The sequence below is a fragment of the Chiloscyllium plagiosum genome, unplaced genomic scaffold (genome assembly GCF_037043375.1).
Source record: "Chiloscyllium plagiosum isolate Xiang-an unplaced genomic scaffold, Cpla_swu_hap1 HiC_scaffold_3, whole genome shotgun sequence".
Lineage (NCBI taxonomy): Eukaryota > Metazoa > Chordata > Chondrichthyes > Orectolobiformes > Hemiscylliidae > Chiloscyllium > Chiloscyllium plagiosum.
Genome location: NW_028270141.1, coordinates 81,207,104 through 81,234,704, shown reverse-complemented (window position 1 = coordinate 81,234,704; position 27,601 = coordinate 81,207,104). Strand labels below are relative to the sequence as shown.

Genomic DNA, 27,601 nt, shown 5'->3' with positions numbered 1-27,601 from the left:
AGTCCTTCCAACCAAAACTGCCCACAATACTCCAAATACTGCCTCAAGGGTTTTACATAGCTGCAACATGGTTTGCCAACTCTTGGTCTCCATGCCCCAGTCGATGAAGGCAAGCATGTCATATGCCTTCTTAATCACCTTGGCTACCTGTGTTGCTACTTTTAGGGAACAGTGAACCTGTATGCCCAGATCTGTCGAAATCCAATTAAATCTATTTAATTTTCAATTGATTTGATGGAAGCCCTTCAATATGAATTTGGATCTTCCCTTCAATCTTATATTTCTTACACAGTTGCTAGATAGACCTGCATACATTCAGTACACATTTTCAGGGGTGTTGCATGTTGATTGTAATCATGCAATAGTACAATCAATATTGCCACTTGCAAACATAATTTATATTGTATCTTTTACATATAATCTCACATGCAGTTCCAATCTTCCTGAATGCTGATCAAAAATAAGTGGCACATTGAAGGCAAATATGAAAAGATAACGCCGCTAAATTTAATACGTGGCAAAGTTATGTAAGGTAGATAGTTGCTTAATGATTCAAGAAAACATGGCATGTTCATTGTTTTATATTTGTGTCATGGTGTTTGACATAAACCACATGATTTCTATAGAACATAGAACATAGAACAATACAGCACAGAACAGGCCCTTCGGCCCACGATGTTGTGCCGAACTTCTAACCTAGATTAAGTACCCATCCATGTACCTATCCAAATGCCGCTTAAAGGTCGCCAATGATTCCGACTCCTCCACTCCCACGGGCAGCGCATTCCATGCCCCCACCACTCTCTGGGTAAAGAACCCACCCCTGACATCTCCCCTATACCTTCCACCCTTCACCTTAAATTTATGTCCCCTTGTAACACTCTGTTGTACCTGGGGAAAAAGTTTCTGACTGTCTACTCTATCTATTCCTCTGATCATCTTATAAACCTCTATCAAGTCACCCCTCATCCTTCGCCGTTCCAACGAGAAAAGACCGAGAACTCTCAACCTATCCTCGTACGACTTCCTCTCCATTCCAGGCAACATCCTGGTAAATCTTCTCTGCACCCTCTCCAAAGCTTCCACATCTTTCCTATAGTGAGGCGACCAGAACTGCACACAGTACTCCAACTGTGGCCTAACCAAAGTCCTATACAGCTGCAACATCACTTCACGACTCTTGAATTCAATCCCTCTGCTAATGAACGATAATACTCCATAGGCCTTCTTACAAACTCTATCCACCTGAGTGGCAACCTTCAAAGATCTATGTACATAGACCCCAAGATCCCTCTGTTCCTCCACCTCACTAAGAACCCTACCATTAACCCTGTATTCCGCATTCTTATTTGTTCTTCCAAAATGGACAACCTCACACTTGGCAGGGTTGAACTCCATCTGCCACTCCTCAGCCCAGCTCTGCATCATATCTAAGTCCCTCTGCAGCCGACAACAGCCCTCCTCACTGTCCACAACTCCACCTATCTTCGTATCATCTGCAAATTTACTGACCCACCCTTCAACTCCCTCATTTAAGTCATTAATAAAAATTACAAACAGCAGAGGACCCAGAACTGATCCCTGCGGAACTCCACTTGTAACTGGGCTCCAGGCTGAGTATTTACCATCTACCACCACTCTCTGCCTTCGACCGGTTAGCCAGTTTTCTATCCAATTGGCCAAATTTCCCTCTATCCCATGCCTCCTGACTTTCCGCATAAGCCTACCATGGGGAACCTTATCAAATGCCTTACTAAAATCCATGTACACTACATCCACTGCTCTTCCCTCATCCACATGCTTGGTCACCTCCTCGAAGAATTCAATAAGACTTGTAAGGCAAGACCTACCCTTCACAAATCCATGCTGGCTGTCCCTAATCAAGCAGTGTCTTTCCAGATACTCATAAATCCTATCCCTCAGTACCCTTTCCATTACTTTGCCTACCACAGAAGTAAGACTAACAGGCCTGTAATTCCCGGGGTTATCCCTATTCCCTTTTTTGAACAGGGGCACAACATTCGCTACTCTCCAGTCCCCTGGTACCACCCCCTTTGCCAGTGAAGACGAGAAGATCATTGCCAACGGTACTGCAATTTCCTCTCTAGCTTCCCACATAATCCTAGGATATATCCCGTCAGGCCCGGGGGACTTGTCTATCCTCAAGTTGTTCAAAATGTCCAACACATCTTCCTTTCTAACAGGTATCTCTTCTAGCTTACCAGTCCATTTCACACTCTCCTCTTCTACAATACGGTCCCTCTCGTTCGTAAATACTGAAGAGAAGTACTTGTTCAAGACCTCTCCTATCTCTTCCGACTCAATACACAGTCTCCCACTACTGTCCTTGATCGGACCTACCCTCGTTCTCGTCATTCTCTGGTTTCTCACATACGCATAAAATGCCTTGGGGTTATCCTTGATCCTATCCGCCAACGATTTTTCATGCCCTCTCTTAGCTCTCCTAATCCCTTTCTTCAGGTCCCTTCTGGCTATCCTGTATCCCTCCACTGCTCTGTCTGAATCCTGTTTCCTCAACCTTATGTAAGCCTCCTTCTTCCTCTTTACCAGACATTCAACCTCTCTCGTCAACCAAGGCTCCTTCACACGACCATTTCTTTCCTGCCTGATAGGTACATACATATCATGGACACGTCGTATCTGCTCTTTGAAAAAGTTCCACATTTCCACCACATCCTTTCCTGACAGCCTATGCTCCCAACGTATGCTCCTCAAATCCTGCCTTACAGCATCGTAATTTCCCTTCCCCCAATTATAAAATTTACCTTGTTGTGCGCACCTATCTCTCTCCATAACCAAGGTGAAAGTCACAGAATTGTGGTCACCATCACCAAAATGTTCACCCAATCCCCTATCATCCTATCCCCTAAACTTCTAAGTCTTCTGAGAGCTTGTTACTGCTGTTTTGTATTTCAAAACTAGCATGACTGAGTTAAAGAACCAAATATGCACAATGTTCATTGCACATGTCTCAAGAGGAGTTACAATGACGAGACAAATTCCATCGATCACCTAGCATTAGGAATTTTCTAATATAATGAATGGCAGGAATTTACTGATAAAGATAAACATTACTTTTTGTTACTCTCCAGTAAAAGAAAAATGGACAGACTCCCCTCATGAAGAAGGGCAACACTGCAGTCCTTGAGCAGGATATCAAAACCATCTGCATTACATAAGACCTGCTAAATGCATTTTATAGGTGTGCTGAAGTACAACATGAACTCAGGGCCACTTGAAATGTCAGGAGTGAAAAAAATAATAGGAATAGAGAAACCGGATTGAAATTGGCTCATGGATTTTTAGTAAGTATTGCTAGATAAATTATATTACTATGAAATTATTTAATCAGTATATTTCAGTCTGTAGGTAACTCAAAATTTCTAACTTACATACATTGGAAAAGCAACAATTACTTCGGGCAGTGCAAGCTGTGAATTTCTGGCATTTCTTACTTGGACAGGATTACACAATTGTTTTGAGAATTAATTTGCAACACATTTACACACATAAAAGCCTGTGATTAATTATCACATTGTTAGTTGGTGGCACAGGGTAAAGGCATTGAAACAAAATATAAAATTATATTCACACAAATTTAAAAAAAAAATTAAATGGTGCAGGATATAAAGTGTATTTTTCTTTCTCTGCACAATACCCCCAATTAATGATTGTACCCATTTTTCCATTACCTTACTTCTGGAACAACACCAGCCACCATTGCATGTCACTGAGAGGGTATTGCATACAAAGCAGCAGTGCTGTAAATTCAGTGCTACAGCTGGAAATTACACTGATATTATTCTAATTTCTTCATTTTCCTGCATTGCTGTTTCACTACTTCAAAACCAATAGTTTTCTACAGTCTAAAATTTGTTTTTGTCACTAGTTATACCTGTATTCCTAGCACACAAAAAAGCTGAAAAACCGAATTGATTAGAATTGTAGCATTAAATCTTACTTCAGCTGGAAGTAGTACGAGTTTACAGAGGTGAAACAAATAGCTTTCGAACCAAGAGGCATGCAACTGATCAGTATAGACACAATAACACAATTTGTAGTGAGTCATTGTGTAAAATAATTCAGTACACAAGGCCTGATGCAGGAGTTAGAACATGAATACTAAATACTTTGGAAGAAACTTTGTTTGCAACTCCCCAAATGTAGATCACAACATTTGGGTAGCTCATCACCACCTTTCCTGGCCCAACCAGTGACACCGACATTCGATGAATGAATAAAGCACAATAGTTAAATATTACCATCTGGTTTCATGGAGTATGTTGCAGGATCAACCTGAAGGTTACAGAGTCGGGCCTGCGAAACAAAAAAAAAAGTTCTTAAATAATCACTACTTCCATTTCACCTTTGTCCATTATCTTAGAACAATGTACGTACCTTCAGACTATCATATGGCTCACTAATTCTCATCTGATAGTCATTTACTGCTTGTATATCAGAAGTGACAGATTCTTCCACTGTAGGTGCAAACGCATCAGAGATCACTCCAAGCAAGTTTGAAAGCCCCTTGCTAAATACCTGACCACCTTCTGTGTGCTCCTCAACCTAGTAAAGATGTACAAACATAAATCCTGTGTAGTCTGCAATTTGTTAAGTATGGTGATAAAATGTGTCTCTGCTTCTACATGAATATGGCACTCCCAATCACATCAACTTACCTTGAGCGATTAAGATTATAATAGCATAGAGATAGCAGTGAACTTGTACATATCACACTTTGTTTTTGGAATCAGATTATGTTGCATTAGAACTGTAGCATTAAATCTTATTTCTGCTAGAAGTAGTATTAGTTTACAGAGGTGAAACAAATATAGTTTTCTAGCCAAGATGCATACAACTGATTAGTATGGACACAACAAATGAACACAATTTGTAATGAGACATTATGTAAAATAAACCAGTACTCAAGGCCTGATGCAAGAGTTAGAATATGAATACTAAACATTGTAGCTAAAATTAATAAATTTATAGTTATATTGTTCTGGAATATTCTGTCTTCTATTTGAAATCATTATAAGGGCTAGTGATGTTTATATATTTTTAATGTAATTTGTGCTATGTTTTTAGTTTCAGAGATTTTAGTGGCATATTTTCTGGGTGGCTGAAGGAATTAATAATTAACTGCAATTTGTTTCTGCAGCCATGTTTTTTTAAAGGACTAGTTTTCAGAACTAATTGTTTTTTATTTAACTTGGGAAGGTTTACAACCTAGCAAGATAAACAACTGCATCTGAAACTTTCTGTTAGCATCTTCTGAACTTTTTTTCATAAACGTAGGGAAAATATTTGAAGTTGAAAGAGAGAACCATTTGTAATTTGATTTCCAGTTTTAGTATGTTCTGTGTGAAGTTGCTCCTAAGAAAGGGAGAAGATAAGCAGACTTCTTAATACCAGATTACCTTACTGTAAAGGGTTAGTTTCAGCCCCAGACCATATGTTTTGGATAAAACCAAAAGAGATTATTTGAAACTGAATACATTTAAGTCAAGTGTGCAATAACTCCAGAAAGAAGCCATAAGATTTGAGGCTGGGGGTTGGCATCAAATTAAACCCATTAAGGTGTTAGAGAAAAGGATTTCTGGTGGGAGTACTGTATGAGGTGTGCTTTGGAGTATGGAAAGGTATGTGACTGGGCTTATAATTTTATATCATTCAAATGATCTTTATAAGTAAAAAATCTGGATAATCTATTTTTCTTCATTTCTTTTACTTATGAAACATTCATTTTGTAAAAATCTTATATATTACATGCCTTTTTTAAAAATTCATTTATTATTGTTACATGTACCCAAGTACAAAACAAAAAGTTTTGTTTTTCAAATAGTACAGGCAGGTCAAGGACATACAGATCAGCAAGTGCTTAGACAAAGCAAGGCATACAAAGTTACTACTGCACAGAAGGTGCATAAAAGCAAGGTCAACAGTAGACTTGAAAATAGAAAGGTCCATTCAGCAGTCTAAGAACAGCAGGAGAGACCACCTCATTAAAACAAAAAAACACTGATCCAGAAAGTTAAACTTGTGTTGTATAACATCTCCTAGAATCAGAACAATATAGACTCACATTAAGTTTCTCTTTGAATGCTAAGGCTGTCGCTGAAATTGTAGTCACAGTATCCTGTTGGATAACCTGAGTAAATTCAGCCAGATCACGGGTCAAAAGCTCCACAGCTTTCGCAGACTGAATTAAAAATATAAAGGTGGATAAAGCCTTAATTCTATTGCACACAAATTTGAAATCATTGCAGAGACTATAACTGGTTGAATTTAAACAACACATAGTACATTGACAACATTCTCATGTCACCTATGGATGGGATGACAGTGCCAACAAGAACTTTTCTTTTTATTCTAAAAAGAGAGGTAGAATTTTCCTTGGACACCTCCATCTGGGTTTGTGTGTGTCTAACAGCGCAGTCTTGTGATACATACAATCACTATGCTGAAATGATCTAGGTTTCTGACTAATCCTAATTTGCAAAAGGTGAACATGGCATCAATAACAGTGATTGGGAAATCATATGAAACCAAGAGGCTACTTCTATTTTAAAAGGAAAAGGACAATAACTTTAAACTTTCTACAAATGTCAAGCTAGCAGCAGAGAGTCACAAATTTCAAATGTGGTGATTAAATCTTGTTGATAGAATTTCTTGTATTGTTTCTTCTCCAAAGATTATTGCCATGTACCTACATAAACATAAAAAATATGCAATGAAAGCACTCTATAGGTATGGTTATAACAGAGAAACTTAAAAGACATTACTTGTTCCATCCGGAACCAACATTACTTTACCATAGTAGTAGATGGAGGACGGGAAAAATTTCTGGCTGTAAGAGCTGCTCCTTCTTTTGAGGTATTTTAGGTGCTGGAGGTGATTTCCTCGAATTCCAGGAGCAGCAATTACTGTTTTATATGCTGTTGCATTGTTTTGGAACTTTGGAAAAAAAAGGTCAAAACAACAGCAGTTTAAAAGGGAGAAGAGCAGATAAAGGAAGCACATGGTGAGGACAGTGCAGGAGAGAGAGCGCGCGCGCGAGAGAAAAAAACCCTGCACAGTTACTGCCTCTGCTGTTTGAATTCGTGTATCGCTGGACATCAGAGTGCATCTGGGAAAATTAATAAACAGTGAAATTCACAACTAATCTTGGAAGAACTGTTGAGCGAAGTTCACAGCACAGAATCAGTTAAGTTAATTGTTGTTTTAAGTCTGTCCAAGAGAAAGGCAGCAGTAGTGAGTATAGTGGATTCTTTCTGGATTATGTTTTTTTGGAGATACATCTCTTGATTAGACTTGAAATATAAGCCATAACTATTAATTTAACCTGGGGCAGTGTTTGTAGAGGAATAAGACGGTGTTATCTTCTGGGTCTGTAGATTGTAAAGAGGCAAAAATGGCCTTTGCAGTGATATGTACTTCTTGTCAGATGTGGGAGTTTAAAGAGAGTTTAAGGGTTAATGCAGATTATATCTGCCATAAATGCTATTGGATGTGAACCTTATCAGATCGAGTGGATCTGTTGGAGAGACAGATAGAAGCGATGAGGAATTTGCAACAGCAACAGTATGTGATGGATGGCAGTTATAGAAAGGGGAGAAAGTCTCAGATACAGTCACATAGATGGGTTAACTCCAGGAAGGGTAAGAGATGTAGCTGAAAATGTGTTGCTGGAAAAGCGCAGCAGGTCAGGCAGCATCCAGGGAACAGGAGAATCGACGTTTCGGGCATAAGCCCTTCTTCAGGAAAGAGAGGTAGGCAGCTAGTGCAGGTGTCTTTTGTGGATATACCCATTTCAAACAGGTATGCTGTTTTGGAAAATGTAGGGGGTGATGGATTCTCAGGGCAACATAGCACAAACAGCCAAGTTTCTGGTATTGAGACTGGCTCTAATGCAACGAGGGGTACGTCGGCTTCCAAGAGATCAATTGTGTTAGGGGATTCTGTAGTCAGAGGTACAGACAGACGTTTCTGTGGCCAGCAGAGAAAAAGCAGAATGGTGCCTGGATCAAGATGTCTCAGAGAGGGTGCAGAATGTTCTCACGGGGGAGAGGGGCCAGCAGGAGGTCTTGTCCACATTGGAACCAACGACATTGGAAGGGAATAGGTTGAGCCTCTGAAGGGAGATTACAGAGAGTTAGGCAGAAATTTCAAAAGGAGGTCCTCAAGAGTAGTAATATCTGAATTACTCCCAGTGCTACGAGCTAGTGAGGGCAGGAATAGGAGATTAGAGCAGATGAATGCATGGCTGAGGAGCTGGTGTATGGGAGAAGGATTCACATTTTTGGATCATTGGAATCTCTTTTGGGGTAGAAGAGACCTGTACAAGAAGGATGGATTGCACCTAAATTGGAAGGGGACTAATATACTGGCAGGGAAATTTGCTAGAACTGCTTGGGAGGATTTAAATTAGTAAGGTGCGGGGGAGAAGAGGAGAGGTGGGACCCAGGGAGAGAGAGAGAGAGAGAGAGAGAGTGAGGAAAGAGATCGATCTGAGACGGGTACAGCTGAGAACAGAAGTGAGTCAAACAGTCAGGGCAGGCAGGGAGAAGGTAGGACTAATAAATTAAACTGCATTTATTTCAATGCAAGTGGCCTAACAGGGAAGGCAGATGAACTCAGGGCATGGTTAGGAACATGGGACTGGGATGTCATAGCAATTACAGAAACATGGCTCAGGGAGGGGCAGGACTGGCAGCTTAATGTTCCAGGATACAAATGCTACAGGAAGGATAGAAAGGGAGGCAAGAGAGGAGGGAGAGTGGCATTTTTGATAAGGGATAGCATTACAGCTGTGCTGAGGAAGGATATTCCCAGAAATACATCCAGGGAAGTTATTTAGGTGGAACTGAGAAATAAGAAAGGGATGATCACCTTATTGGGATTGTATTATAGACCCCCCAATAGTCAGAGGGAAATTGAGAAGCAAACTTGTAAGGAGATCTCAGCTATCTGTAAGAATAATAGGGTAGTTATGGTATGGAATTTTAACTTTCCAAAAACCATAGTGTTAAAGGTTTAGATGGAGAGGAATTTCTTAAGTGCGTACAAGACAATTTTCTGATTCAGTATGTGGATGTACCTACTAGAGACGGTGCAAAACTTGACCTGCTCTTGGGAAATAAGGCAGGGCAGGTGACTGAGGTGTTAGTGTGGGAGCACTTTGGGGGCCAGCAACCATACTTCTATTCGTTTCAAAATAGTGATGGAAAAGGACAGACCAGATCTAAAAGTTGAAGTTCTAAATTGGAGAAAGGCCAATTTTGACGGTATTAGGCAAGAACTTTCGAAAGCTGATTGGAGGCAGATGTTCGCAGGTAAAGGGACGGCTGGAAAATGGGAAGTCTTCAGAAATGAGAAACCTTCAGAAAATGAGATAACAAGAATCCAGAGAAAATATATTCCTGTCAGGGTGAAAGGGAAGGCTGGTAGGTATAGGGAATGCTGGATGACTAAAGAAATTGAGGTATAAACAATGACTGCAGATGCTGGAAACCAGATTCCGGATTAGTGGTGCTGGAAGAGCACAGCAGCATCTGAGGAGCAGTAAAATCAACGTTTCGGGAAAAAGCCCTTCATCAGGAATAAAGCAGTGCTTTTGCACGAAACGTCGATTTTACTGCTCCTCGGATGCTGCCTGAACTGCTGTGCTCTTCCAGCACTACTAATCCAGAATAAAGAAATTGAGGGTTTTGTTCAGAAAAAGAAGGAAACATATGTCAGGTATAGACAGGATAGATCGAGTGAATCCCTTCGAGTAAAAAGGCAGTAGGAGTATACTGAAGATGGAAATCAGGAGGGCAAAACGGAGACATGAGATAGCTTTGGCAAATAGAATTAAAGAGAATCCAAAGGGATTTTACAAATATATTAAGGACAAAAGGGCAACTTGGGAGAGAATAGGGCCCCTCAAAGATCAGCAAGGCGGCCTTTGTGTGGAGCCACAGAAAATGGGAGAGATACTAAATGAATATTTTGCATCAGTATTTACTGTGGAAAAGGATACGGACGATATAGATGGCAGGGAAATAGATGGTGGCATCTTGCAAAATGTCCAGATTACAGAGGAGGAAGTGCTGGATGACCTGAAATGGTTAAAGGTGGATAAATCCCCAGGACCGATCAGGTGTACCCGAGAGCTCTGTGGGAAGCTAGAGAAGTGATTGCTGGGACTCTTGCTGAGAAAATTGTATCATCGATAGTCACAGGTGAGGTGCCAGAAGACTGGAGGTTGGCAAACATGGTGCCAATGTTTAAGAAGGGCGGTAAAGACAAGCCAGGGAACTATAGACCAGTGAGCCTGACCTCGGTGGTGGGAAGGTTGTTGGAGAGAATCCCGAGGGACAGGATGTACGTGTATTTGGAAAGACAAGGACTGATAAGGGATAGTCAACATGGCTTTGTCCGTGGGAAGTCATGTCTCACAAACTTGATTTGAGTTTTTTGAAGAAGTAACAAATACGATTGATGAGGGCAGAGTAATAGATGTGATCTATATGGACTTCAGTAAGGCGTTCGACAAGGTTGCCCATGGGAGACTGATTAGCAAGGTTAGATCTCATGGAATACAGGGAGAACTAGCCATTTGGATTTGGTGATGGAGGGTTGTTTTTCAGACTGGACGCCTGTGACTAGTGGAGTGCCACAAGGATCGGTGCTGGGCCCTCTACTTTTTGTCATTTATGGAGATGATTTGGATCCGAGCATAAGAGGTACAGTTAGTAAGTTTGCAGAGTACACCAAATTTGGAGGTGTAGTGGACAGCAAAGAGGGTTACCTCAGATTACAACAGGATCTGGACCAGATGGGCCAGTGGGCTGAGAAGTGGCAGATGGAGTTTAATTCAGATAAATGCGAGGTGCTGCATTTTGGGAATGCAAATCTTAGCAGGACTTATACACTTAATAGTAAGGTCCTAGGGAGTGTTGCTGAACAAAGAGACCTTGGAGTGCAGCTTCATAGCTCCTTGAAAGTGGAGTCGCAGGTAGATAGGATAATGAAGAAGGCGTTTGGTATGCTTTCCTTTATTGGTCAGAGTATTGAGTACAGGAGTTGGAGGTCATGTTGCGGCTGTACAGGACATTGGTTAGACCACTGTTGGAATATTGCGTGCAATTCTGGTCTCCTTCCTATCGGAAAGATGTTATGAAACCTAAAAGGGTTCAGAAAAGATTTACAAGGATGTTGCCAGGGGTGGAGGATCTGAGCTACAGGGAGAGGCTGAACAGGCTGGGGCTGTTTTCCCTGGAGCGTCGGAGGCTGAGGGGTGACCTTATAGAGGTTTACACAATTATGAGGGGCATGGATAGGGTAAATAGACAAAGTCTTTTCCCTGTGGTGGGGGAGTCCAGAACTACAGAGTATAGGTTTAGGGTGAGAGGGGAAAGTTAGAAAAGAGACCGAAGGGGCAACCTTTTCACGCAGAGGGTGGTACGTGTATAGAATGAGCTGCCAGAGGATGTAGTGGAGGCTGGTGCAATTGCAACATTTAAGAGGCATTTGGATGGGTATACGAATAGGAAAGGTTTGGAGGGATATGGGCCAGGTGCTGGCAGGTGGGACTAGATTGGGTTGGAATATCTGGTCAGCATGGACGGGTTGGTCCGAAGGGTCTGTTTCCATGCTGTACATCTCTATGACTCTGACTCTGCAGGTCAAGCAGACATGGTGTCAGCACATATCACTTCGGTTGCCTTGCAAGACTTCCAGCACTTTTTTATGGAACATGATTCTTCTTACAGAAGTCCCTTCCTCACCTCACATCCTAACATGCTACTCTTTCAATAAGAAGAAAGCGAGAATTGCAGATGTTGGAGCTCAGAGTCAAAAGTGCTGCTGTACTGTGCTGGAAAAGACGAGGGTGGAAGAGACGAGGATACTGATGAAATCAACATTGATCCCTAGGGGTTGGCGAGTCCCAAGGTGGAAGTTGAGGGGTTCTTCCTCCAGGTGTTGGGTGGCTCGAATCTGACAGTGGAGAAGGCCCAGGACTTGCATGTCCTTGGCAGAGTGGGAGGGGGACTTGAAGTGTTCGGCCTGAGGGCAATGGTTTGTTTAGTGCATGTCCCCCTGAGATGTTCTCCGAAATGTTCCTCAAGTTGGTGTCCTGTCTCCCCAAAGCTGAGGAGGCCATATCTGGAGCAACAGAGTGGATGGTGTGTGGATGTGCAGGAAAATCTCTTTTGGATGTGGAAGAATCCTTTGAGACCTTGGATGGAGATGAGGGGGGGAGGTGTGGGCACAGATTTTACACCTCTTGTGGTGGCAAGAAAAGGTGCTGGTGCAGAGGGTGTGTTGGTGAGGGGCATGGACCTAACAAGGGAGTCCAGAGGGAATGGTCTTTGCGGAATGCAGACAGGGGTGTGGATGGAAATATATCTCTGGTGGTGGACTCTTTCAATAAAATGAAAATATTCTTGACAATTTCAAATTTTCACTTCTGTTTGTTAAAGAGTCTGAAAAAATGGGAGGAAAAGAAGCCATATAGCAGGAGGCACCACCAGTGTCTGTCATCCAACAAGAGGTGAAGGCAAATAAGTACCCTCTATTCTATTTATGGTATTTAGCAACATTAATATAATGCAAGCAATTTGATATGCAATGTCACAACACAAATGCCATAGCAAAAAAATTACTGCCAGTACAAACAATACCTTATTCCCCAGAATTGCTGAATTCGAGCTAAATTTTAAGTGCTAGTTGATGCAAGTAGTGGACAGCTATTCTTAGTGAGCTATAAAGAGACCTAGGTCAGGTGGATTAATGAACAGCAGAGTAGACAAAAGGGGTCTTGTTATCTACTCCTTATCCTACTTATGCCAGATGAAGTTTGCCACAACTGTGAAGTAATTTATTTATGTAAAACAGGGAGACGTGGGGATATACATGTACAGATCTTAAAAGTGGCTTGACAAGTTGAGGAGTCAGTTTAAAAAAAAGGCATATGGAATCCTTAACTTTATAAAGAGAGCAATTAAGTGCATCGGGGAAGTGATGATGAACTTTTGTCCAGCTATTGTGAATCAGCTATTAAATATGGGATGGTAGGAAGGTAAAGAAAAAGTGCAAACGAGCTGCTGAGGGCCATACTTTTCCTTCAGTCTTCACCCTCATTTTCAGGTTGGGGGTTTATCAGGTCAACAACACAAAATGCAAAAAGTTAAAAGAACTAACTTCAAAATGTGTGAAAGACAAAACAAATAGATTGAAGTGGATGAATAATTTGACACCATATTCTCCAGTAGAGGCGGGCAATGCCATAGTTGCATCGGCACGCACAAATTATACTCACAATGAATATAATATACATACTAATGAAATTAATTTGGTAAAAAGAAATCGTAAAAACAATCTAACGAATTACTCCAGCTTTGCAGGCAATCTGATTTGTTTTTAAAAAACATAGTCGTACCTTAGCTTTCGCTGTTGCGATGTTTTGTTTAATCCAACCTCCCCACCACCTACCAAACAAAATTCAGGAGAAATAATTGCAATTTTTAAAAAATGCTGCTACCTCACGCCGCTCACATTGTTTTCAAACAAACACTTACCTATTCGTCATTCTGCAGTTATGATATGCCCAACCTTACAACCGTGAGAATCACAGCGTGGATCAAACGGTTGCAGTCAAAAACTGCGTCATCCGAGTGGCTACAACACAAAATGGGCATGGCATCATTGCCACCGTGGCAAATAAAAACATTATGGGAAAGGAAACGAACACTGGGCTTTACCTTTTTAAAGAGTCATTAATTATCAAGAGACACTAACCCTGCAGTGTTAAGGTTGATTTATCAATGAGGAGCATGCGACTCACACAAAATTGTTTCAGTTTTGTCGAATTAGCAGCTGAAACAAAATCACTCCAGCACTATGCTGAGAGAGAGAGAGAGAGAAGGTAGACACAAGTGTACAGCCACAGCTACCACGCTTGCCCCGGGCTCAGATAACCGTCAGCGCGTGACGGCAGCTGCAGGGGCTGACGTCGCACTCGCGACCCCGCCCCGACAGGCGGATCGTTTCCACGTGAACGTGACGTAGTGCGTCAGTAACGTCCCCTTGAGGCAACGGCGCGCGAACTGACAAGCGGCGGCAAAAAGAACGCCCGGGAAACCATAGCAACCTGGGACCCCGCGTGTGTGAGGGAGACGGGGGTTGCGGGGAAGAGATGACCCAATCCGTCCTTGTCCAAGGTAAGCGGCTGAACTCCATCATTGCCCCGACATCGCGTCCCTCTCCCTACCTTGCACCTCCTGAGCTCACGGTGAAGCTGAGGGCCGACTCCTGCGGTGCCTGCATGCCGGCTGTTTTCCTCACCCATCTCTGGAGCAGATGGGAGTTGCACCTGGGTCTCCTGGTTCAGAGCTACGGAATCGCTGCTACAGTTAGCCGACGTACAGCGTTAACGCTGAAACCTGCAAGTTGCCGCCAGTGATTCTCTGCATCTCTAATCGACCTGTCTTTTAGCATAACTTGCCAGTTCACTTCAGCTGGCTCTATGTGCCCTCCTTGTCTTCACAATTTCCCCTCCGAGCAATTTCAGGCGACTCTGTTTTCCCCATGGGTAATTATGAGGGAATGAAAACATAGCTGCCTGAAATGATTTGGGAAATTTGATTAATGTATAGGTCAATCCAGTATCATGGAATAGATACCAGCAACGAGAAAGAAAAAATAAACATCTGTGACCTGTGGTTGACTAGGAATGTTAACGATTCTATTAAACCAAACTAAAAATGCACATCATTGTAAAAAGAAAGGTGGTAGGTCAGAATATTGGACAGAATATAAAAAGCATCAAGGAATGACTAAAAACGGATAAAGAAGTACAAGAGAAAACTAGCCAGAAGTACAAAAAACAAAAGGCAAGAGTTTCTATAAATATTTTAACAGTGTTGACAAAGTGACTATTGGTCCTCTAATTAGTGAGACTGGGAGATTTATAATGAAAAGTAAGAAACTGCCAGATGAATTAACAGGTATTTTGTATCTAACTTCATGATAAAAGATACAAGTAACATTCCAGAAGCATTGCTAAATCAGTAAATTGGAAGGGAGAGGTACTGCAGAAAATTAGTCACCAGAGGTATTAGTAAGTAAACTGTTGGTGCTGCGGACTGATAACTGCCTGTGTCTAGATGGACTTCATCCCAGGGATTTAAAAGAGTGTCTAGTGAGATAGATAATGTATTGGTTTTAATGTTCTAAAACACTCTTGATTTTAGCATCGTGCTTTAATTTGAAGGATGATAAATGTCACTTCTTCATTCAAAAATTGAGTGGGGTAGAAAGTAGGAATATATAAGCCAGTTAGTTTAACAACCATCATACTGAAAAATGAAAAACTATTAGTAAAGAAGTTATAACTTCAATAAGTTCAAGATAATTGAGGAAAATCAGCATAGTTTTGTGAAAGGGAAATCATGTTTGACCAATCGATTGGAATGTTTCGAGGAGCAAACAGGTTTTGTGACTGCAAAGGGAACCAGTATTGTATTGTACTTGCAATTTCCAGAAAGTATTTGATAAGGTGCCATGTCAAGGGTTATTGCAAAAAACTAAAGCTCAACTATTCATTACAACAACTTAGTTGAAAGTCAGAAGGCATGGTTGTCAAACTTGATGAGAATTCAAAGGCAAGTTTTTGAAGAAAACACCAGGGCAGTGCAAAAATATATTGATAGGTAAAATGAGTGAGCAAAGATGTGGCAATTGGGATATAATGTGAGAAAATGTGAAGTTGTACATTTTGACAGAAAGAATAAAAACCATAGTATATAAATGATGAGATATTTCAGAGCTCTGAGATGCAGACAGATCTGGACATTCTAATATACAAATCACAGAAATTTAGTATACAGGTACTCCAAGTAATTAGGAAAGCTGATAGAATGCTGTCATTTATTGCTAGAGGAATTGAGTACAGAAATAGCAACATTATGCTCAGTTGTAAAGGACTCTCCTGACATGCCATCTGGATTCCTGCATACTGTATTGGTCACCTTTTTTAAGGAAAGATATAATGCATTGCAGGCAGACCAGAAAGGTTTGCTGGATGAATACCTGGACTGCACAAGTTTTCTTCTGAAGAGAGATTGAACCGACCCCAGGCTTGTATCTGCTGACATTTAAAAGAGTAAGAAGCAACTTGATTGAAACACAGAATCTTGAAAGGGTAGATATGAAGAAAATAATTCCTCTTCTAGGAGAATCTAGAACTAGAGATCACTGTTTAAAAATCAGGGGTTACCCATTTAAAACAGGGATTAGGTAATTTTCTTTTTCTCCAAAGATTATGAACAAGTTATTTCATAGAATCACTACAGTGAGGAAACAGGCCATTCGGCCCATCGAGTCCATTCTGAAGAGCACCCTTTTAGATCCACCCAGCTACCTTACCCTGGAACTGGAACTTGCCCTAAACAGGTGATGGATGAAGAGTCCTTAAACATTTTTAAGGCAGAAGTAGATTCTTGCATAGAAAGAGGTTGAAATGTTATTGGGCAGATCGGAATGTGGATTTCAGTTCCAGTCAGGTCAGCCGTGGTCTCTCTGAACAGTGTTATAGGGGTTGAATGGCCTACTCCTGCTCCTGATCCATATAAGCTGCACTCTTCGCTTTAACCTCTTCTACTCCCTTCCCCCATTCTCATGCAATGCCTTCTTGAAATTCCTTTTAGAGTGCAATGAATTAGAAATCACTGAACTGACCAGAATTTTCACACTTATTAATTACTGCAATGTGTGGGTGACATCTAAAATAGCATATTTTCAAATATAACCAAAGTTGTTTCAGAGAGTTGGTAAAATTTATACGCAAAAGGACCCTGCCTTGAGTTATTTACAGTTAACATGGAATGCACTTGGCCAACCGAGCGATTTTGATTTTGCACATTTGTTACTTATTTTCCCAGTATTTTGTCTCTTCTGATTATTTTGTGTTTCTCACTCCCTTTTGCCTCTCCCTTGGGACTTTTTTTATGTCTTCTAATCTGAAGACAAATACAAATAGGTGTGACAGAGTGCCTTAGCAATTAGCACTGCTGCCTCACGGCGCCAGGGACCCAGGTTCAATTCCACCCTCAGCGACTGTCTGTGTGGAGTTTGCACGTTCTCCTGTATCTGTGTGGGTTTCCTCCCACAATCCAAAACTGTGCAGGCTAGGTGGATTGGCCATGCTAAATTGCCCATAGTATCCAGGGCTGTGCAAGTTGGTGGTTTAGCCATGGGAAATTCAGGTTTACAAGGCTAGGGTAGCTGGGTGGATCTAAGAGGGTGCTCTTCAGAATGGACTTGATGGGTCAAATGGCCTGCTTCCTCACTGTAGTGATTCTATGAAATTACTTGTTCAAAATTTCTGTTGTTTTGTTTTTCCCTGTTATTAATACCCTTGTCTCTGAGCAGACAAAGCTGACTTTAGATATGCTCTATCTTTTTTATATACACTGCTTTAATTCTTTTCACTAGTTTTATCTCTTTCTCCAGTCTCTCCCTGTTAATACTTTTGTAGTACTCCTTTGTTGGATTCTAATGTCTTCCTAATCTCTTGGCATACAATTGCTTTTTGCAGCATTGTGCATATTTTCTTTCGATTTTATTCCACTCTTAACTTCTGGCTGACTACAGATGGTGTCTTCATATGGTAGGGTCTGTGGGATTCAGAGAGGGACCACAGTATTGAACAGCAAAATATATGGAGTGGAAACAGTGATGGGATACAGAAGGCAAGGTGGTGAGACAAGATGGTAATCTTTCCATAGTGAGGGATGATGTTTGAAGGTGATTGTGAGCTTTAGGAGATAACTGAGGAGTAAAGAGGATTGGGTCTCCCAATACCCCTCATGCCTGTATTCGCTCCAGGGCCAGAAAAGCAGTTTTCTTCAATGTCAAATTTGTGATAAGGTATTGTATTTTAATGATAGAGACAGATGATATTTCTCCCACACTGTTAAAACAGAAAAAGTCGTCATCACCATTATGAAAGAAACTGGGAAAATAGGTTGGAAAAAGGCTACTGTGGTATTCACATTCAAATAGGAAGGTAGAAAAGAGACGTGGTTGAGATCTGTAGACCTTCCTCACAGTAGCCTGATCATACTTCTCCCCTTCCTGCTCCTCAGGGGATGCAGGGTATCTTTTGTTCTCAATCTTCAGCCTAACCACAGGCTTCAGAGACCTCTGTTAGAGGGTGCTGTACTGTTGTAGCCTTTCTCAGGCATGGTATTTTTGGAAGTAAAATGTCTGATTGTTTCAGATTTTCGCAGACATAACTTTGTGAGTTTGGTATGATGCCACTAAACATGATATGTCCAATTCTGATTATGAAAACAAGAAACTGTCAAGCATTGAAAGCAGTGCTGAAGAGAGCAAGTACTGATTTTTGGAAAGGGGCAGGTTTAGCATTAAATTATTGGCACTGCTAGAAGCTAAAACCCGCCTGTGTATTCCTGAGAGTCAGGACGATAAAACTAATGCAAATTTGCCATGCACACCAAGTCAAGGTACAGAATTCATAGAGATGTACAGCATGGAAACAGACCCTTCAGTCCAACTCATCCATGCCAACCAGATATCCTAACCTAATCTAGTCCCATTTGCCAGCAATTGGCCTGCATCCCTCTAAACCCTTCCTATTCGTATTATCATAGAGTCATAAAGATGTACAGCATGGAAACAGACCCTTTGGTCCAACCCGTGAATGCCGACCACATATCCCAACACAATCTAGTCCTACCTGCCAGCACCCTGCCAATATCCCTCCAAACCCTTCCTATTCATATATCCATCCAAATGCCTCTTAAATATTGAAATTGTACCAGCCTCCACCACTTCCTCTGGCAGCTCATTCGATACCTATACCACCCTCTGTGTTAAAAAGTTGCCCTTTAAGTCTCTCTTATATCTTTCCCCCTCACCCTAAACCTATGCCCTCTAGTTCTGGACTCCCTGACTCCAGGGAAAAGACTTTGTCTATTTATCCTATCCATGCCCCTCATAATTTTGTAAACCTCTATAAGGTCACCCCTCAGCCTCCGACGCTCCAGGGAGAACAGCCCCAGCCTGTTCAACCTCCTTATAGCTCAAATCCTCCAACCCTGGCAACATCCTTGTAAATCTTTTCTGAATCCTTTCAGGTTTCACAACATCTTTCTGCTAGGAAGGAGACCAGAATTGCACGCAATATTCCAACAATGGCCTAACCAATGTCCTGTACAGGTGCAACATGACCTCTCAACTCCTGTACTCAATACTCTGACCAAGGAAAGCATACCAAACGCCACCTTCACTATCCTATCTACCTGCGACTCCGCTTTCAAGGAGCTATGAATCTGCACACCAAGGTCTCTTTGTTCAGTAACACTCCCTAGGACCTTACCGTTAAGTGTATAAGTCCTGCTAAGATTTGCATTCCCAAAATGCAGCATCTTGCATTTATCTGAATGAAACTCCATCTACCACTTCTCAGCCCATTGGCCCATCTAGTCAAGATCCTGTTGTAATCTGAGGTAACTCCCTTCGCTGTCCACTACACTTCCAAATTTGGTGTAATCTGCAAACGTACTAACTGTATCTCTTATGCTCACATCCAAATCATTTATGTAAATGACAAAAAGTAGAGGACCCAGCACCGATCCTTGTGGCACTCCACTGGTCACAGGCCTCCAGTCTGAAAAACAACCCTTTATCACCACCCTCTGTCTTCTACCTTTGAGCCAGTTCTATATCCAAATCAGATGCCTTTTAAATGTGGTAATTGTACCAGCCTCTAACATTTTCTTTGGCAGTTCATTCCATACACAGACCATCATGTGTGAAAATGTTGCCCTTTATATTTTTTGTCTCTCTCCTTAAACCCATGCCCTCTCGTTCTGAACTCCCCCACCCCAGAGAAAAGACTTTATCTATTTATCCTATCCATCGACCTCATAAACTTATAAAATTCTATAAGGTCACCCCTCAGTCTCTGACACTTTAGGGAAAACAGCCCAACTTATTCAGCCTCTCCCTCTAGCTCATATCCTCCAAGCCTGGCAACATCCTAGTCAATCTTTTCTGAAACCTTTCAAGATTCAGACGTGTCGGAGGATTGGTCTTGAAGATGTGTATAAGATAATGAATTATATGAAAAACACGAATTGGCATTATGACTTTAGAATTAACAATGGGAGAACAGCATGCAATCAATGTAGTAAAACATAAATTTATTGATATGTAAGTGCTTCTGAGTGAATGAATGAATTAAGATGTGTTCAATTGCTTTCATTTGTGCAGAACAATCTGGGAAAATTTCTTTCAGTCTTTTGGGAGCTACATGATTTCATTCTGAGGTCACCCAGGTGTGCAGTAGGGCTTGAAAGAAAAGCAAACAATTTGAACACACCTCAATGATGCAATTCATTTTATTGATTAGATTCCCTACAGTCTGGAAACAGGCCTTTCTGCCTAACAAGTCCACACCGACCCTCCGAAGAGAAACCCCCCCCCCCCTATATTTACCCCTGACTAATCTACCTAATACCACGGGCAATTTAGCATGGCCAATTCACCTGACCTGCATATCATTGGACTGTGGGAGGAAACCGGAGTACCTGGAGGAAATCCACGCAGACACTGGGAGAATGTGCAAACTCCACACAGACAGTTGCCTGAGGAGGGAATTGAACCCAGGTCTCTGGTACTGTGAGGCAGCAGTGCTAACCACTGAGCCACCGTGCCACCCCTTTCTTTTCAGAAGGTCATTGAAGTTGCATATACTAATGATTCATTTTATTTATTATTTTTCTCTGAAAGGATTGTTTCTTATTGAAATAAGTGACTAATGTCCAACAGAACATTATGCATCTTGTACAAAATAATAAGTATGTACTGAAGGATATTGTTAATTTTATTGGTTATTATTTGTTGGACAACACACGTGCAATTGACTACAGCTGAGTGTGTTTGCAAATTCTAAAACTATTTGTAATTGAATCTTGTTTTGTCACATGCCAGTGTATGCAATGACACTCTGTGTCTTGCCACCATTAGAATGTTTAGCACTAAGCACACCTAATGAGAAATGTTCCCAGTACTTGGATATCTCCTGAACCTGGAGCATATGAGTCATATTGGATTGTAGCTTTAATCAACTTAATGGCATAACAAATGTAATGTAGACATGAAATTCACTGCAAGTATGGAATATTACTTAATACCTGAATTTCGTGTGTAAGGAACTAATTCTCAGCGCTCTCCCCGCTTACCTCCCCCCCGCCACCCCCCCCACTACTTCTGAATAAGTCCCAAAGCATAGACTCAGAAAGGTATATATTGGTGGTATTCATATTTTTGCAAACAATAATTTCATGTTTTCACTCTTGCCAGTGGGCCAATGTGGCAATCAAGTTGGCTGCAGATTCTGGGACTTGGTTTTACGAGAGCATGCAAATGTGAATAAGGTAAATAAGCAGTGATACTTATGATTTTTTCCAAGTGGAAATAGAAATATATTTAGACATCACTTAACACCTACAACCCATGAGACTATACTCAGATGTGATTAAATGACATTTGGAGTGGTGGAAGAAAATATTAGTCAGGAATACTGTATATGCAAAGTACAGAAAGCTTTCAACAACTGGCATGATTTCATAGGTTGCTAATTAATAAAGTAAAAGTGACTTGTTCCACTCCCCTTAAGAGTTTTCGACAAATTAAGTACATATTCTTTTTGACTTGATTACTTGTATCTTAATATAGGTGCTTTTATTACTTGGATAACGGAATTGGTTAGATTTTACAATAGCTGATTAGATTAGATTCCCTACAGTATGAAAACAGACCATTTGGTCCAACAAGTCCACACCAACCCTCCGAAGAGTAACCCATCCAGACCAATTCCCCTACCCTATATTTACCCCTGACAACGCACCTAACACTATGGGCAATTTAGCATGGCCAATTCACCTAACCTGTGCATCTTTGGACTGTGGGAGGAAACTGGAGCATCTGTAGGAAACCCACGCAGACACTGGGAGAATGTGCAAACTCCACACACACAGTCACCCAAGGCAGGAATCAAACCTGGGTCCCTGGCACTGTGAGGCAGCAGTGCTCACCACTGAGTCTTTGCCATTATCATTGAACAGTTTTTGAAAGAGTAAATTGATTAATTCTGTTTCTAATTTAGAAAGGCATCTATGATGAAGCACTTGGTAACTTCTTTAGAAATGTGGATACAAGGTAAGGAATTTAGTTTTGCATGAATCTATTGAAATTGAAAATATTGTAAAGACCAGAACATTTTCCTTCCTTGAAAATTGACAATAAATTTGAAATGATGCTGACTGATGGCATAGTAAAAATGATAATTACAAATGTTGCAAATTAAAACTTTTTCAAGTAGTGGAAAGGAATAGATCGGCAGTAATATTTTTCTGATGTAATTTTCTTTGCTTAATTATTTCAAAAACAGTCCCAATTACCTGTTTTTATGAATTCATTATTTCGTAGATCTACTAATGGAGATGATACAAATCTTCATAAAGGAAAAATTCGATCTCTTAAAGCTCGGGTAAAGATCTTTACTTATCGTGTACAATTATAACTTGTCGTTGAAGTAGTAATTGTCTATTGACTGCAAGCATTTCTTGTTGGAAGATTCACTTTATGCAGGAAAATGATGGGATAAATAGACAAATGAACGTTCTGGCAATGATCTGGTTTACTTTTGTTTTATAATTTTAAACTTTACATCATCTATTTGTTATGGTTTCATGTGTTCTAAATTAATTTAATGTATGCAAATCATTGGTTCTGATATTAATGTTAATGATATAAATATTAATGTGAAAGTTGAACTTCTGGTAAGTACATATTTTCATCTTTTAGGCAGTACTTATTGACATGGAAGAAGGTGTCGTTAATGAATTACTTCAGGGTCCATTGAGGGACGTTTTTGACAGTAAACAACTTATAACTGACGTATCTGGTTCCGGTAATAATTGGTAAGAAAACCTAATGAATAGATAAATGATGGCTAAAGACGATTGGACCCTCCATATCCAGTCAATCTATTTTGTAAATCCACCAGCTTAGCATCTAACGACATTTGATACACTCCAAATGTTTTTATCTATATTATTTACATTGTAATTGTTTAAGTTAGTTTTTGTTTTTGGTCGATTGTCAATATTAAGTTTATTTCTTAATTAGCTGAACATATTTGTAGTCTTGGCCTTATCCACCATAAAACAATAATATTCTAGATCAGTATTTACCAAACCTTTTCCCACTGTGACTCCAGTTTGAGGCTTGAAAATTGTTGTATTGTTAACTGTGAGGTGGATGGGAGAGGTGCAAGTCTGTGAGATTGGAATAAGGAGTGTTCTGCGAGCCTGTAGGAATGATTGAACAGCTGCTCCAACTGGTCCTTACCACAACTATGGGAGAACTGTTCTAGTTAATTTTTGTATGTATTATTTAACATATTTAGAGTCATAAAATGTGCAGCACGGAAACAGACCCTTTGATCCAACTCATCTATGCCAACCAAATATCCTAACCTAATCTAGTCCCATTTGCCAGCACCTGGCCCATATCTCTCTCAATCCTTCCTATTCATATACCCATCCAGATGCCTTTTAAATGCTGCAATTGTACTAGCCTCCACCACTTCATCTGGCAGCTCATTCCATACATGTACCACTCTCTGCATGAGCAAGTTGCCCCTTAGGTCCCTTTTATATCTTTTCCCTCTCACCCTAAACCTATGTCCTCTAGTTCTGGACTCCCCAACCTCAGGGAAAAGACTTTGTCTATTTATCCTATTCATTTCTCCCATGATTTTATAAACCTCTAAAAGGTCACCCCTCAGCCTCCGGCGCTCCAGGGAAAACAGCCCCAGCCTATTCAGTCTCTCCCTTTGCTCAAATCCTCCAACCCTGGCAACATCCTTGTAAATCTTTTCAAAACCCTTTCAAGTTTCACAACATCCTTCCGATAGGAAGGAGACCAGAATTGAGTACAATATTCCAAAAGTGGCCTAATCAATATCCTGTACGACTGCACCATGACCTCCCAACTCCTAGACTCAATAATGTGACCAATAAAGGAAAGCATACCAAACACCTTCTTCACTATCTTATCTGCCTTAGACTCCACTTTCAAGGAACTATGAACCTGCACTCCAAGGTCTTTTTGTTCAGCGACACTCCCTAGGACCTTACCATTAAGTGTATAAGTCCTGCTCTGATTTGCTTTTCCAAAATGCAGCATTTATCTAAATTAAACTCCATCTGCCTTTTGGTTCATCTGATCAAGAACCCATTGTACTCTGAGGTAACCTTCTTCTCTGCTTATTATACTTTCAATTTTGATGTCATCTGCAAACTTACTAACTATACCTCCTATGTTCACATCCAAATCATTTATATAAATGATGAAAAGTAATGGACCCAGCACCAATCCTTGGGGCACTCCATTAGTCACAGGCCTCCAGTCTGAAAAGCAACCCCCCAACCACCACTCTGTGTCTTCTATCTTTGAGCCAGTTCGGTGTCCAAATGGCTAGTTCTCCCTGTATACCATGAGGTCTAACCTTACTAACCAGTCTCCCATGAGGAACCTTGTCAAACCCCTTACTGAAGTCCGTATAGATCACGTCCACTGCTCTGCCCTCATCAATCCTCTTTGTTACTTCTTCAAAAAACTCAATCAAGTTTGTAAGACATGATTTCCCATACATAAAGCCATGCTGACTATCCCTAATCAGTCCTTGCCTTTCCAAATACATGTAAATCCTGTCCCTCATGATTTCCTCCAACAATTTGCCCACTATCAGTGTCAGGCATTAGTCCCTTGTTTTTTCTTACCACCTTTCTTAAAATGTATGGTACCACGTTAACCAACCTCCAGTCTTCTGGCACCTCACCTGTGACTATCGATGATCCAAATATCTCAGCAAGGAGCCCAGCAATCACTTCCCTAGCTTCCCACAGAGTTCAAGGGTACACCTAATTAGGTGATTTATCCTCTTTGTGTTTCAAGACATCTAGCACCACCTCCCCTGTAATTTGGCATTTTTCAAGATGTCACCATCTATTTCCCCACATTCTATATCTTCCATGTCCTTGTCCACAGTAAACACTGATGCAAAATACTCGTTTAGTATCTCCCCCAACTCCTGCGGCTCTACCCTGAGGCTGCCTTGCTGATCTTTGAGGGACCCTATTCTCTCCCTAGTTCCCCTTTTACTTAACACAGTTCTCCAGACATTTCTGTCTTGACCAGGGTTGTCCAATGTTCTTGCATGGGGGTGTGCGGCAGGATGGACTGGGTGCACATTTTAGCCTTTATTTCCTCTGCCTTTCAGTGAGAAAATTTTGCAAAAAATGAAATTTGCTACAGCAGTAATCCTGAATCTCAGTGATAGAAAATGCAAAGAATGAGCTCATTAACTTAAACGACAAATGTAAAGCAGCAGAACTAACTCAGGAAAAACGTTATTTTGCATTTTTGGTTAAGTATAATTTGAAAGGCGACGGATTAGGCTGAAGATCTTGATAGCCAGGGAAGTGGAGAGGCCTCTGGTCCCTCACAAACCTTGCATGCTCACATGTTCTGTAGACCTCATGAAGTGTCATGGCATCTGCTCAAACATGAGCAAGGAAACCTGCTGATTACTGTATACTGCCCTTCCTTAGTTGGTGAATTAATATTCCTCTGTATTGAACAGCACTTGGAGGAAGAACTAAGGATGTCAAGGAATATACTCTGGGTGAAGGATTAATGTACTCTGTACAATGTAAAAGATGTACCCTGGATGGGGGATTACAACGTCCGACACGTGGCTTAGCCGCACCGGTACTGACTGAGCTGGTTGGGTCCTAAAGGACATTGCTAGACTAATTGGGTCTCTGGCAGGTGGTGAGGGAAAAACATGACCTTGTCCTCATCAATCTGCCTGTTACAGATGCTTTTATCCATGACAGTATTGGTAAGAGGGACCACCGCATTGTCCTTGCAGAGACAAAGTTCTGTCTTAACGTTGAAAATACATGTCAGTTTGTGTGGCACTATCACTCTGTTAAATGAACAAATTTAACTACTGAAGATTGGACATGGGCTATTAGCAATAAAATCCAATCCATCACAATCTACAACCTTGTGACCCACTGTATTCCCCATTCTACCAGTACCACCAAACCAGGGGATTAGCCTTAGATCAGTGAAACCAGCAGAAAGAAATGCCAAGAACAACATCAGGCATAGCCAAAAATAAGTTGTCAACCGGGTGAAGCTACAAAATAGGACTACTTGCATGCCAAACATCATTAGTAGCAAGTGAGAGACAGAGCTAAACAATTCCACAACTTTTAAGCTCTGCTGCCCTGCCACAACTTGTTGTGAATGATTTTAGACAATTAAATAACTCAGTGGAGGAGGAGGTTCCTTTAACATCCCCATTCTCAATAATAAGAGAGCACGTCAGTACAAAAGATAAAGCTGAAGCATTCACACCAGTCTTTAGTCAGAAGTGCTGAATGCATAATCTATCTGTTCCTCATCCACTGGTCACCAGCACCATACGTATATCTTCAGTCAATTTGATTTACTCCGTGATTTTATGAAATGTTTGGAGCCATTGGATGCTGCAAAGACTTTTGGCACTAACAACATTCTGACAATAGTACTGAAGACTTGAGCTCCAGAACATGCGGCACCCTTAGCCAAGCTCTTCCAATACCAGCTACAACACTCATCTCTATCTGACCATGTAAAAATTGACTATGTATGTTCCCTATACACAAAACATGACAAACCCAACCTAGCCAATTACTGCCCTATCAGTCTACTCTCAATCATCAGTAAAGTGATGGAAGGTGCTATCGATCAGTATCTGCTGAGCAATAACCCGCTCACTGATGCCCAGTTTGGGTTCTGCCATGGTCGCTCAGCTTCTGACCTCTTTACAGCCTTGGTTCAAATATGGACAGAAGAGATGAGGTGAAAGTGACTACGCTTGACATTGAGGCCAATTTGACTGAGTGTGGTATTAGCAAAACTGGAAACAATGTGAATAAGGGTAAAGCTTTCTGCCGATTTGAGTCAGACCTGACAGAAAGGAAGATTGTCGTGGTGATTGGAGGTCAATCATCTCAGCTCTAAGGCATCTCTGTATGTATTCCTTAGTGTACTATCCTTGTCCAAACATCTTCGGCTGCTTCATCACAGTGAGTCAGTCAGCATCCATGGAGAGAGCGAGCACAAGCTAATATTTCAGGTCTAGATGACTCTTCATCAGCGCTATCTATTGTCCTTTGACACCCAATGGTAGGACCATCACCACATCTCCCTACTACCATTGGTTGCCATTGGTGGTTACCATTGAGCAGAAACTGAACTGGATTCATCATATCAGTACTGTGGCTACAAGAACAGGTCAGGGGCTCAGACTCTTGCAGAATATAACTCGCCTCCTGACTGTCAATGTCTATATCTCACAAGGCAGGAACGTGATGAAATGCTCACCACTTGCCTGGATGAATGCAGCTTCAACAGCCCTCAAGAAGTTTGAACCCAT

The 27,601-nt window shown here is 41.1% G+C and overlaps 2 protein-coding genes across 9 annotated transcripts in view; one reads left to right on the top strand and one right to left on the bottom strand.

Annotated features, from left to right (window-relative positions):
• Positions 1 to 13,990, bottom strand: part of LOC122545595 (BSD domain-containing protein 1-like) — a 31,708-nt gene extending 17,718 nt beyond the window's left edge. For 2 of the 7 annotated variants that reach the window (XR_015753726.1, XM_087981120.1), the window contains exons 1-5: positions 13,590 to 13,975; positions 13,451 to 13,499; positions 6,107 to 6,223; positions 4,420 to 4,587; positions 4,284 to 4,338 (exon numbers count right to left, since the gene is read on the bottom strand). Coding sequence is in view for 6 of the 7 variants with exons in the window: in XM_087981120.1 (XP_087837246.1) it covers positions 4,284 to 4,338; positions 4,420 to 4,587; positions 6,107 to 6,223; positions 13,451 to 13,499; positions 13,590 to 13,600 (400 nt within the window). In the remaining variant the exon portion in view is untranslated. Of the gene's footprint in view, positions 1 to 4,283; positions 4,339 to 4,419; positions 4,588 to 6,106; positions 6,224 to 13,450; positions 13,500 to 13,589 lie in introns of all 7 variants that reach the window. The other 5 variants (XM_087981117.1, XM_087981116.1, XM_043684580.2 and 2 more) reach the window with 5 other exon arrangements.
• Positions 13,991 to 14,112: 122 nt separating this feature from the next.
• Positions 14,113 to 27,601, top strand: part of tube1 (tubulin, epsilon 1) — a 40,598-nt gene continuing 27,109 nt past the window's right edge. The window contains exons 1-5 of one of the 2 annotated variants that reach the window (XM_043684590.2): positions 14,113 to 14,231; positions 21,403 to 21,476; positions 22,208 to 22,260; positions 22,531 to 22,591; positions 22,909 to 23,024. In XM_043684590.2, the coding sequence (XP_043540525.1) occupies positions 14,207 to 14,231; positions 21,403 to 21,476; positions 22,208 to 22,260; positions 22,531 to 22,591; positions 22,909 to 23,024 (329 nt within the window). In that variant the 5' untranslated portion in view covers positions 14,113 to 14,206. Of the gene's footprint in view, positions 14,232 to 16,423; positions 16,465 to 21,402; positions 21,477 to 22,207; positions 22,261 to 22,530; positions 22,592 to 22,908; positions 23,025 to 27,601 lie in introns of those variants that run through there. The other variant, XM_087981115.1, reaches the window with a different exon arrangement.